This window comes from Eleginops maclovinus, chromosome 20, assembly GCF_036324505.1.
Source record: "Eleginops maclovinus isolate JMC-PN-2008 ecotype Puerto Natales chromosome 20, JC_Emac_rtc_rv5, whole genome shotgun sequence".
Taxonomy (NCBI): domain Eukaryota; kingdom Metazoa; phylum Chordata; class Actinopteri; order Perciformes; family Eleginopidae; genus Eleginops; species Eleginops maclovinus.
The window spans coordinates 604,187-616,776 of NC_086368.1; the positions used below are offsets into that span (position 1 = coordinate 604,187).

Here is a 12,590-nt window from a genome sequence, read left to right on the forward strand (position 1 = left end):
AAATGCAGAAAATAAATTTGCACATAATAGTCACATGTATGTGTTGTTTAAACTGCTGGACTACATGGTGTAATGGGGCTGTGGCATGAGGTAGGAGTTTTACTCCAGCAACTCATAAGTCCTCCATCTGTTCTGCGCCTGAGAGAGTGAGAGCAGTGCACATGAAGAAAAACAGCCACATCAACATTAGCTTTGCTGCACCCTTGTCTTCGTGGGTGTATCAACTACAGTGTGTGGGAGGAAGTAGGTAGGTGGGGGAGCAAGCACATAACTGTTGACGGTAAAGTCAGTCAGTCAGCCCAAGTGACTGTTGAAGGTAAGTTCGCCTCTGTCACTGCACTTCCTGTGCCAAGCAGTCGCTTTCACTTCTGCACAACACTTTGGATCATCATCCAACTCTTCCAGGCTCTCCTGCTGATCACAAGCTGTAATCTATGTTTTCAACGTGTCCTCCAGAAGTCTTTGTCTGACAGCCAAACACTCAGCAAGCCCCTCTCCCTCACTCACTCCCCTCCTCTCTGCCTCACCACTTTCATAGTGCATCTTCTCTCTCATTTGCATTTGTTCCGCTTCCTCAACAAGAAGCAGTTGACGTGAAAGAGCTGTGAGAGGGGAACACCGATCAGAGTGCATGAGCAGGTACTCTGAGGATGGCTGTTCAGTGTTCAGCACTCTCTAAGTCCGATGTGTGTTGCTGATTGAAGAGTATTAAGGTAAGTGACTTCTCACTGATTGTTTTTCACAGTTTTCAGTTGTGTTCTGGTTTCTTGTTTTATTCTTACCTACACACCTTCAGAAACAGCATCACAATTTTGTATTTCATTCCCTCATCAGAGGAAAAATTAGAAATCCAATTCGTAGAGACAGAATGAAACAACAAATGACTCACATCTAGAGATTTTGGCTTTTTGTTTACAGCTTTGTTAAGTTTGTTCTTGCTACTAGCAGAAGCTGGTATTAAGAACAGTTTAGCCTCTTTTTAAACCCAGTTTAAAGGCTTGTCAGCTGACACATAATATTTGGCAGATGAAAGTCTGGGATCAATAGTAATTCTTATCTTGTCTTATCTTAAGCTTCTTATGTACAAATATCAGATTTCAGTCCCTCGCTCCTCCCCTATGTCCTGCCCTGCCTCTTTGTACTGCATATATACATTTGTGTGCCTGCATAGAAAACACATCTTAGCAGTTGTATTCTTGCACAGTTTGCTCTTAAAATGACACAGCACAGATTTGAATGCCTCCTTTTTTCTCTGCACTCTGTAACATGAATATTATTGCTGATCAATAACAATATTGTTAAGATTTCAATGATTATTTGGGTGCTGTAGAATTGTGGACAGCTTTGCAAACCATGTCTTCCTTGATTTTATAACACATGAAAAATTGTGTTTTTGAATTTCCATATCAGCTTTCTGTCCTTACAATACTGCATCGTTAGTAGCTTTTGTACATTTATATGGTGCTTTGCTTCTGTCTTCTTTTCTGATGAAGCTATATGCAAAATACTCTCCAAAACGGAACTCTCATTCTTGTCATTATGATCAACTGGCATTTTGGCTAAAACAGATTGCAATGTTTGATCTGAGGCAAAGCCGGGGTCCAATGCAAACTGTTCTTATCTTACAGGTAATTACAGACCTGGATCTGGAACATCACGACAGCAGCAGGGTTACCATGGAGACTGGCAAGCCAGGATTGCAGAGTGCTTCGGTGCATATCAGCACCGTTGCAGAGCAGACAGAGGGAAGGATGGACCTCCAGGCTCCACTGACGGCTGTTTACATCCAAGCAGTGCCTCCTTCGCCTGCGCAGCCTCCAGCAGCTCCCCGAGAGCCAGCCACACTCCATGTGGCCATGCCGCCGCTTTACTCCAAGAAGACACTTCCTTTTCTCACACTCCATATTACTGGAGGATTGCAGTGTCAGCCGGGATTGAGTCTGACCGCGGCAGCTCCTGCAGCCAGACCCAAGACGTCAGGAAAACATGTATGTTCTCACTGTGGACGGGACTGTATGAAACCCAGTGTGCTGGAAAAGCATCTGCGCTGTCACACCGGGGAGCGGCCTTATCCCTGCACCACCTGCGGAGTTTCTTTCAAAACTCAGAGCAACCTCTACAAACATAAGCGTACTCAGGCTCATGCCCGCCTCTGGTCTGAATCAGAGCAGAGCAGCATGAGCAGCCTAGACAGCATGTCCGACTCCAGAGAGACCTGTACCTCCAGCTTGTCTCTGGACGAGCATAGCGGGGAGTCGAGCATCATGGAAAAGGGTACAAATGTTTCAAAGGATGCCACACTGCCTGCTGAGACCAACAGCCCAGCCAGCACTGCAAAGGTCTTCTCTGTACAGACGCATGGTTCTGTTGGTGTACAGAATACCATGACCCATGCAGGTCAGAAGATGGAAGAAAATGAATGTGCAAAAGTAACAATAAAAAAACAGAGGAGGGAAGATGAGAAACCTCCACTGACTGCCAGTCGACATCTTCCCCTTCAGAGACAAGAAGCCACTCTGTTCTCCAAGCAGTGGGAGAACTCTGTGTCCAGAGGGAAATCCCAGAGCCACGAGAGCACAGACTCAGGCTTCAGTGAGAGCAGTGAGCACTACCCAAGCCCCGGCAGCCTTTTACCTGACCACAGTGTAGATTCCTTTACTGAATCCACTAAGGAGTATCCTAAACACACCACCACCACAAACACAACCTTAGGACCAGGCCAGGCTGGACAGGAACACAAATACATAGCAAGGAAGCAGAAATCACTTGAGGAGCACATATCGAAGCTGATTTCAGAGAACAAAGCTGTTGTGGAGGACAAACAGCTAGAGAACGTTAGGCCACGAAAAACGGTTCTATCCCAGCAGGGTAGCATTGACCTCCCCATGCCGTACACATACAAGGACTCCTTTCACTTCGATATGAGGATCAGTAAGACTCCAAATGTTGGGTTACAAAGACACACAAAGCCCGACTTCTACACCTCCGTGCCCACTCAGCGATCCAACACTGTGGAGCATGCCCCCCTCACCCGCAGCCACTCCCTCCCTTTCAGTGTGGCCCTCCTGCAGCCGGATAGGAGCAGCCCAACCTCCTGCTATCAGAATGATTATGTAAGAATTGTCCGGAGGGAAAGCTCAGGCCAGATAACGCCGACTTTTGTCCAGCCTGTGAAACAGCCTTCATCCACCCACCGCCCACTGGTCCGACAGACAGCCGTAGATGGCAACCACGCAACAGACACTCTCTTCACGAATCCATCTGTGGAGGAGGCCAGCACCGGCAGTCGCAGCTGCGACGGTGATGGTGGTGACATTTGTGGAGAGCCAAGCAACAGAAAGTTCCGGAGGAAAAAAGCACAGAAGTTTGCCTACAACAAGTGGTACATGTATGGGGGAGGAACATTCAAAAAGCTCTACAATGCTGAAAAAGGGGGTGATGATAGCGTTATCAAAGGCAGAAAATGTTCCACAAACCCAGAGCAGGAGGTTGAGCGGCGCCTGCCCAACAGCCTGTCAGCGGTTCATATGGAGACAGTTACAATAACAGACTCAACAATAAACCTCCCCAATAGCAGTGCTGCAGCCTGCCGCTCAGGCTGTAGCACTGCAGGAACCCCTGTCTTTGCAAAGGGTTTGAATATCAAAACTAGCCAGCTTCACACATCATGCAGCTCTCTCAGGACACCACTTCGGAGAAATCTGTCTTTGTCAGTACTGCCGGTTTCTTCTATTGGGCCATTGGGTAGCCACCAAACAGACAGTATGAGCAAAGCAGAAGCAGGGAAAATGATTGATGCAGAAAAACATTTTGACTTTTTGAATATTATCCCTGACAGGAAAAAAAAGAAGACCGATGGCAAAATAATTGGCCTTCTGGAGATGGAAACCAAACCCAACACACAAATACTCTCTAGCATCAGCAGCGCACCTCAGCAGAATCTCTGTTGTATGAACCCTCCAAAAAATCTAAAACACATGCCGCTCAAAGCAGCTCTTCTACCAACTTGCATTATCAATGCAAATACATTGTCTGTTAGCACCTCACTAGCCGACCCCCCCACTGCCAAGGCCAGCTTCCTGCCCAAATACCAGCTGAAGTTACCTCATGATTCCGAATCTGGTGCAGTTTCTTCACAGAATGGTGTGGATAAAACAACAGGAAGTGATGGCTGCGCTTTCAACTCTGTTCTGTCACCTTATCAGAGTGAGCAAAGCTTTCCCTCGTTCAAAGAGAGGAAAAGCGGTGATCCCGTCATAACAAAGCAGACTTGTGATGTCAAAAAGACAAATCCTGTCAGCTCAACACAAGACCAGATCCCCACAACCCTTTCTCAGGCAGAAACAAGACTCAATCCAACTGAAACAGTTAGACTATCTATAGCGCAAGGGCAATTTTCATCAACCACAACAACCACAACCGGCCGGCAGATTTATCAGGCAGGATTATTCAGCACTTCAATACAGTCTTCCAAATCCACAGGGGGCTCAGGGCCTGTACCCGGACCTGTTGCACCTAAGGTTGCAAACTTTTCTTCAACACCTACCTTAACTATAGCACACAATCAGTCATCTCCTGCTGCCATTACAGAACTCACGCAAAGTCAGGCTAACCTTCCCCTTCCTCTGTCACACACACAGCTCTTGCCAGCATCAGAGCATTTCAGCTCTGTAAACAGTGCATATGGCGGCTCAAACCGCCCTGCCGTGCCTTGTCACATGGTACCATTCAACCAGATGCGGCCAGATGATCAGAATGTGTTTCATGTTCACACAGCAGACCTCCAGATCTGCCTCCAGATCATATCTGATGAGCAGCTGGCTCTCATTGAACCCCAAATCGAGAGACAATCAGTCAATGTCCTCTCACAGAGATGTGATGTGGAAGCAACACTCCCGGAAATGAGCCAAAAAAACCCTCTAAACTTTGATTTGGAAAAAAGTGAGTCTTTACCCACACTTCACATGGAGAAAACAAAACCTCCAGCGCCTGTTCAATTTGTGAAGGCAGAGCTGACAGAACAACAATACCTCTCTCAGGCTACACCATCCGCTGAATGTACACATCCTGAAGCACTAAGCCCGTCACAACTGCCCCACCTAAGTGACACGGTCACTGCGACTCAGAGCTCAGCCGGTAATGTCATGCCAACTGCTGCTTCACTAAGCGATGTCAAGTCAGGAAGGGGCCAATCTTCAGAGGAGCAACACTCTCTTTCAGTGAACTGTTGTGCTGAGGAGCAGTGGAGGCTGGGCCGCGGAGCTCTGACCTCTCAAACAAGAACTGAAAGACTGGTCAAAGAAAGACAAATCATGCTTAACAATCAGGCAGGTAATGTAGGCACAATTAAAGCTGTGGAGGACGCCTCTGCATATGAAAGCAGCAAGTTAGATAGTGGAAGAATCCATCGCCCTCTGCAGGCCTCCGCTGCTGCATGTGCTGATCAACTCTCTGGGTCTTCATCTTCAATCAATAAATGCAAGAGTTCAAGACAGTTGAAGCCACAAGCATTCATCAACTGCAGTAATCCAGTGCAAACCACATTATCAGAGACCCTTCCACAGAAAAGTGTGTTGTCACAGGATGTCAGCAGTTCAACCCACTCAGAGAAACCACTCGCTCAGTTTGTTCCAGTGCCTTTTAGCATCCAGGTAGAAAGACCTGAAGATGTTCCAGCTGTCTTAAGAAGAAATCAGAGCCCTGCTGCAGGTATGTATGAATATTTTAATCAAATTAACAATGTGTAGATGTGTCATTGATTTTCCTTTGTGGTCTAGAAAATCGTATTTAAAATGAAACAGTGACAGAAGTGGCAAAAAGCTGACAAATAATGGTCCAGCGCCAGGATTCTGGGACAATGTAATGATAGTAAAACATTCAGTATCGTCATGACAACCAAGCCTTTAGAGCCAGTCCCTTTCTTGACCTGCCCGTGACTTTTCCACCTTGTTGTTCCTGTCCATTTTGAATAAACCATTCGAACATTTAGTGGAGGCTGGAAGAAGTGTTTGAACCCTTAGACTTTAACAAAAGTAAATTGAGTGAAGAGTTCTCAAAATGTTCTTTAATCAGTGAAAAAGGATTTGAGATGTTTTGGAGTTACTATAAAAGTCTGTGAAACCTTTTAATTTGCTATTCATCAAAAGCATCTGCTGAACCATGCCTCTCAGAGATCTCAGAACACCTATGATCAAGAATTGTTGATTTGAATAAAGCTGAAAAGCGTTACAAAGTAATCTCCAAGAGTTAAGGTATTCGTCAGTCCATCTCTACACACATTTTCTATAAAAGGAGACATTTAGTCCTGTGGCTACTCTCCATATAAGCTGGCGTCCAGCCAAAAATAACTCTAAAGGCACGACACTGAATAGTCATTGAGATTTAAAAAAAAAAAGACTTTAGAGCAGTGGTTCCCAACGTAGGGGGCAGGATCCCCTAGGGGGGCGCGGAAGTACTGCATGGGGGCGGGTGAAGCTTGGGAGGAAGTTGTAAACAAACATTGGTTGCTCTTTGTTATAATTTGACATACATAAAATAGATTTATTATTTTCTTATTTCTAACAGTTATCATTGTATAGAACCAACTACGTACAAATGGATGTTCTATCCATAAAAAATATATAAAATTATAGTTTGGATCTTTGTGTCTTGACATTAAGAGAAAATGTAATGTTTGTACAATTAATCCTACAAATGTAGGTCAGAACCGGGTTAGAGGGGGCTCGAAAATGTTTCCAATTACCCAAGGAGGCCTGCCTGGAAAAGTTTGGGAACCATTGCTATAGAGTAATAGCTAAAGGCTTAAATGTATCATTGGAACCGGATAACATCTGAGTTTATGATTCTACTGTGCATTGGTCATGCAGAACATTACAGAGGAAGCCACTGATCTCCAAAATAACACCACTGTGCGCCTGGAGTTTTGCTAAAGAGCACCTTAAAACTCCAAAATTAAACTGGGAACATGTTTTGAAGTCAGATTAAACTATGGTTGAATTAAAGGGGAAGAACACACAGTGCTACAGCAGACAAACGGCAACACATACCAACATGAAAACATCATCCCATCGGTAAAATACGGTGTAGGGAGCATCAGTATTTGTGGCTGCTTTGCTGACTCGGGGACTGAACAGCCTGCCATCATCAAGGGAAATAATAATGTCCAAGTTTATCATGATATCGTCAAGGATATTGTCAGACTGGGTTTCAGCTAGCTGAAATATAGCAGTAGTTGGGAGGTGCAGAAGGACAATGACCCTAAATATCAATCTGCCTTTTTTTCCAGCAGCACTGTGAATGTTTTATGGCTGTGTTCAGTAAAGACATGAAAGATTATACATTTTGTGTGTTAGGAGCTTAAGATCATTGTGTGTGTCTAAACGTGCGACTTAAATGAAGAACAGATCACATTTAATGACCAATTCATGCATAAAACCAGAAAATTCCAAATGGTGCACTTACTTTTTTATCGCCACTTCTTATGATACACAGGGATAGTTTTTACCAAGTGGTTTGACTCTGAGCACATTTTAAGAGAGAGGTTTTAACCACTAGAGGGCGATGTATGATCATGCTTTCCAGAACAGAGGCTTTCTCTGACCCTGTCCACTTTTTGCAACTTGAAAAATGAAATGCAGGAATTATTATTACAAACAAATAATCAAAAGATGTTTTGCTCTTTAAAATCTCTGAATGGAAAACTGAAATCATTGTCAACCCTCAAAGTGTCATTCTACTCTAGTGACTCGCTTTTAAGAAGTTTGGGACTTCAGAAAATAATCAAGTTTCTAGTTGTCTGGAAAAGACTTGAGAGCAACATATAGCAGACGTGCAGAAGAGTGGACAGGGAACGGGACAGGGGAGGATGTCATTTTCTGTACCGCGGCAGACAATTCTAACTCAGAGAGAGAGCATGCACGTTTGTTTTCCATGAACAGACATATGTCCATGTATGTCACAAGAAATGGTTTTGCTGTCTATTATTTGGTTGCTGGACTGGTAATATGATGCTAGTATAAGATAGATATAACATTTATAACCAAAATAATATAATGTATTATCCTAAAGTATGTGGTTGTGCTTTAAGAAAAAATCTGTACCAGTTATAGTTTCTAAAATAAGAGTTTTACATTCCCTTAGGGCTGATGGAGAAGGAGCCGCCGACACTGGGCCCTAGAGAGAGCACCAAGCAGGGGGGCTCCCTGCAGGGCCGGGGCGGAGCCCGGCAGAGCGGAGAAACCAAGAGAGACCAGACAAAGTCACACTGCACACACACAAGTTCAGCAGATAAGACGAAACCAGAGGTGAGATGGACTTATGGAAGTCTTCACAGCTCCCTGACGCAGGTTCACTCAATGACTTTACCCTCACCCTTTCAGAGCTTACATTCCTCAAGCACAGCCCAGACAACTTTCACTCAACTCAGATCCTTTCTATGGTTCTTTACCTCCTTCTTCACTTGTGTACCTATACTTAACATAAACCCACTTTAAAATACAGACGGCAAAGGTCAAATGGTTAAGAACTCTTCCAATTCATGGGATCTTTTCCCATCCAGCATTCTCTCTTAACTCGTTTTTACTGCTTTATTATCCTTAATCTTTCTACCAATCCCTCACAGATTCAGACTACAGATAACAGATTTGTTTTTCTTTTTTTTAAACAAAATTTACCGAGAGAGATAGAGACATAATTTTGGTCTAATGATAATATTTGCAACACAATAAATGTATGAACAGAGAAGCCTGTTGTTTCAAAAGAATTACATATCATTTATGTGGCTTTAGGCTTTGGGAGAGTTTTAAAAGTTAAACACATCAGCAACACATTATGACAAAAGCACTTTACTATATAACAAATCCTGTGATTATTTTATCATCATGTATGTCACTTTGCAGAGCTTGATGAATGCAGGAAGCCTCAGTGGAGGAAGGAGAATGATTGTAACACGGTGATATTCTTCTCTTTTGAACAGGCAGAAGACATAGAGGTAGACAGGAATGCCTTTAAACACTCTTGGCTTTCTGATCAGCGTTTTCCCCAGACACATTCAGGAATGTCTGAGTATCCTCCACAGAGCAGGTCAGAAACTCTGCCCTATTCTGGCAGCAGTGGGACCAGCCTGTCACACTGTCCACAGGCTCCATTGGAAATGAACAACTTAAATTTTTCCGGCAGCACTCTCGACCAACAAACACAGAGCCTATGTGAATCTTATTCAAATCAACCTGTCAAAGCACAGGCCATATTAACAGAAATACCAAATGCTTGGTCTCCAATTCAACCCAGCCCTCAGCAAACAGGAACATGTCCACAGCAGGACCAGAAGCAGAGCAGCATCAGAGTCCAGCATGTTGCAGGGAACAGCTGTGCCTCTTATTCTGCTGCTGAATTTACCAAGAGTCAGAGCGGGCTAAACCAAGAGTCAAACTACCAGGTGCTGGATGATAATACGCTGCTGCCACCAGAGCCTTTTACACAGCTGCACCCTGCGGATTATCAGGACAGTGAGGGTAAAGCACCGAATGACTTCAGGGGGCAGAGCAGTATTTGTGGGGAGGGCGTTTTCTTGTGTGGCCAGCTTCTCACGGTGAGTGGAGCGAGGCCTGTGCAGAGCTGCCAGGAGTACACAGAGGACACCAGCAGCAGTGACGATGAAGGGAAGCTCATCATCGAGCTTTAACAGAAACATCTCTCTGGATTTTTACCTGCTGCACATATCTTTCTTTCAGAGTCAGCGGTAAGAATAAAGGCTCAGTTGAAACTCAAACTGTCATTGACTATTTGGTCACACTGACTGTCACACACTGACTGTCACAGAGCCAGGCGTCAACAATCACAGGATCAATGCAGATAGTTACAGTAATTTAAATGGAGCAACACCGTTTCTATTTGGTTACACTTATTATTTTCCTAAATTGATAATGTTCCTGCTGTGACTAGAAATATAGCAATGTGGGTAGCTATCTTTTTTTCCAGATTCAAAGGCTTTAATGTCATGTGCACAGAAGCTACAGGGTTGTTATGGCAATGAAAATCCAGAGCTTCTCCAACAATGCAACATAGTTATATAAGAAGTAAAACAATAAAACACATTTTTAAAAAAAGAACAAAATAAAAATAGTGTAAGAAGAAGTCTATATTCACGTAAATGGAAGATGATATATTCAAGAACAGAACGTAAAATTAAATACTGTACAGTAAGATGATATACTGTTTTTTACAGTGATAACTATTTAGATAAAATAAATTGTGAGATGACAACAGATGAATGCTTTATGGAGACACTTCACAGAGCTCAGGTGTTTAGCAGTCTTATAGCCTGTGGTATAAAACTGTCTCTGAGTCTAGTGGTTTTGGTCCTGATGCTGCGGTAACGCCTGCCAGACGGCAGCAGACAGAACAGATTGTTGCTGGGGTGATGGGGGTCTTTGATAATCCTGTGGGCTTTCTTCCTGAGCCGCTGGGAGTAGAAAACCCTCCATGGGTGGCAGCTCCGTCCTGGTGATGTGCTGTGCAGTTTTAACCACCCTCTGTAGAACCTTGTAGAAGGTCAGGACGCTCTCTATGGTGCACCTGTAGAAGGTCAGGACCCTCTCTATGGTGTACCTGGGATTAAAGTGTGGAATAATTGGAGGTTTCTGACAGTCTTGCCGAATTACCAGCACCCAGGTTGAACATATGAAAGAGTCAATGAATATGAAACAAAGACCTATTTTACTTTCGCCAGCTAGCTTAATAGGAAAGCTATTAGGGCCTGTGACACAAGCCTTCCTGTCTTGTTCTCATGGTCTGCTAACTGATGTTTATGTGACTAGCAGAAATGAGCATTCACCTTAAGGACTCACCTGAGTGGGAACAGCAGGTTATGGTTGGTGTCAGCAGCGAGTGCGCTTACTTTACATGTACCTTATGTCTTTTTGCTTGTCTGCTGCTGCTGCTGCTGCTGCTGCTGCTGTTTCCACACACACTTCTGCCACTGAACTGCTCACACTCGTACACATGGTTAAAGAATGATTGCCTTCCCACACACTCTCTCTCATAAAGTGCACTCTGAATCTTCACAGACACCACCTGTGTGTGACTCATGGACACATGCTGCAGCATTGAAAGATCAGCAGGTGAAGCGGGCATTGGCTGAGCCTTTCCCAGCCTGGGTTTCATGATGAGTCAGCAGCTATGATTAGGCCCTTCACAAGAACAGGAAGTGGGTGCATGTGAACATGTTTGTACATAATTCAGCATTTTGTACACAGCTACAGCTCATGATGACATGCTTGTCATTCCTCTGTCTATAAGTGGTTAAAAAGGTTTTCGTTTCTACAGCTGATTTAATAATGTGTTACAAATATTTCTTTCATTTACATTTTCTCAATTTATATTCCTGGTTTAGAGTGTAAGTGCAATTAAAAAACAAATGAATTCATCTTGAATATATTGCACATCACTTTTAGTTTTGAACTATTTCAACAACAGGAGAGTTAATAAAAAAGTTCCCCTGCTCTTACAGTGTTTGCCTGACTTACGTTCATCCTCTGACATAACACAATATTATCCTGATGAAGATCATGAGGTGTGAAAGCTTACGTAGGAGCTTTGTACGTGGATATTTGTTAAGACCTCTCTTTTTAAACAGTCGTTGGCAGTGGTTAATTTGAGCCGGATCCTGCCGGAACAGGATCCGGCACCTCTTCATTTTGGCCACCCTGTGTTCCGGCACCTATTTGGGCAGATCCGGTACCTCTCACAAAAAATAAAAATAAAAAAATGGTTAAAATGAAATAAAATATACAGATATTAATTTACAGAAAAAAATCCCAAGAATTTCATGTCGTTTATTAAGATTAAGATTTGAAAGAGTCGGAGATCTGTGTTGACGCACTGAAAAGCTGGACCAACGGACAAACGCGTTCACTTTTGAAATTCGCCACATGAGGAGCACTTCGCAGAGAGGAAGAAACTAATTAAATGCAAGCATGTCAAAAAGACAGTTAAATTTACTGTCTTTCTTCAAAAAGAAGGAAGAGGTAATAGACACTTCAAAACGAGTCAGAAAAGCCTCCACAAGCAGCGACGAGGGCAGCTGCAGCGGTCATGTTGATGGTCAAAACCAGGAGGAGGTTAGCGCCGCAACAGCTAGCCAGCTAGCTAACCGACAGCTAGCCAAGCCCGGGCAGGAGGCTGGCACCGTGTCAGCAGCGGGTCAGGTTCACCGCCAGCCGGAGCAGGAGCCAGCTACCGTCGGCCAGGTGGACCACCAACAGCAACCGGTGGGTACCCTGGCATCAACTAGCCCGGTACAACAGCTGGAGCAGGCAAGTGGAACCGCGACATCAGGCTTACAGCAGGAAGAGTCAGTAGGAGAGGAGAGCGTAGAGGAGTGTGGGACGTCCAGCGACAGGTCAGGGATGGGATGCACAACTGCTTGGACAGAAGCTCAGCTAAAAGTGAAGCAGACTTACTATCCCTGGCTTTTTAGGGGAAAATCAGGTTTGGGTTGCACAACGTGTAAGGCGGTGGGGACTTTGGGGGCAGAGAAGACGTCGGGGATGAAACTGGCAAAAGAGTGGGTTTTATGCACAGTAACCTCA

General features: G+C 44.2%; 1 protein-coding gene across 2 annotated transcripts; it reads left to right on the forward strand.

Annotated features, from left to right (window-relative positions):
* The first annotated feature begins 365 nt into the window (after positions 1-365).
* On the forward strand, positions 366-11,508 carry znf831 (zinc finger protein 831). 2 transcript variants are annotated; one of them, XM_063912086.1, is made up of 4 exons: positions 366-713; positions 1,629-5,709; positions 8,140-8,303; positions 8,975-11,508. In XM_063912086.1, the coding sequence occupies exons 2-4, from the start codon at positions 1,677-1,679 to the stop codon at positions 9,680-9,682; spliced, it is 4,905 nt and encodes a 1,634-aa protein (XP_063768156.1). In that variant the 5' UTR covers positions 366-713; positions 1,629-1,676; the 3' UTR covers positions 9,683-11,508. The 2 variants fall into 2 exon arrangements, with proteins under 2 accessions (XP_063768156.1, XP_063768157.1); XM_063912087.1 differs by having other exon boundaries at positions 8,979-9,129.
* The last annotated feature ends 1,082 nt before the right edge of the window (positions 11,509-12,590 follow it).

Coding starts and splice junctions, on each gene's coding strand:
- znf831 (XM_063912086.1), top strand. CDS start 1,677: ATGGAGACTGGCAAGCCAGGATTGCAGAGTGCTTCGGTGCATATCAGC. Junction 5,710..8,139: donor AAATCAGAGCCCTGCTGCAG/GTATGTATGAAT, acceptor ACATTCCCTTAG/GGCTGATGGAGAAGGAGCCG. Junction 8,304..8,974: donor CAGATAAGACGAAACCAGAG/GTGAGATGGACT, acceptor TCTTTTGAACAG/GCAGAAGACATAGAGGTAGA.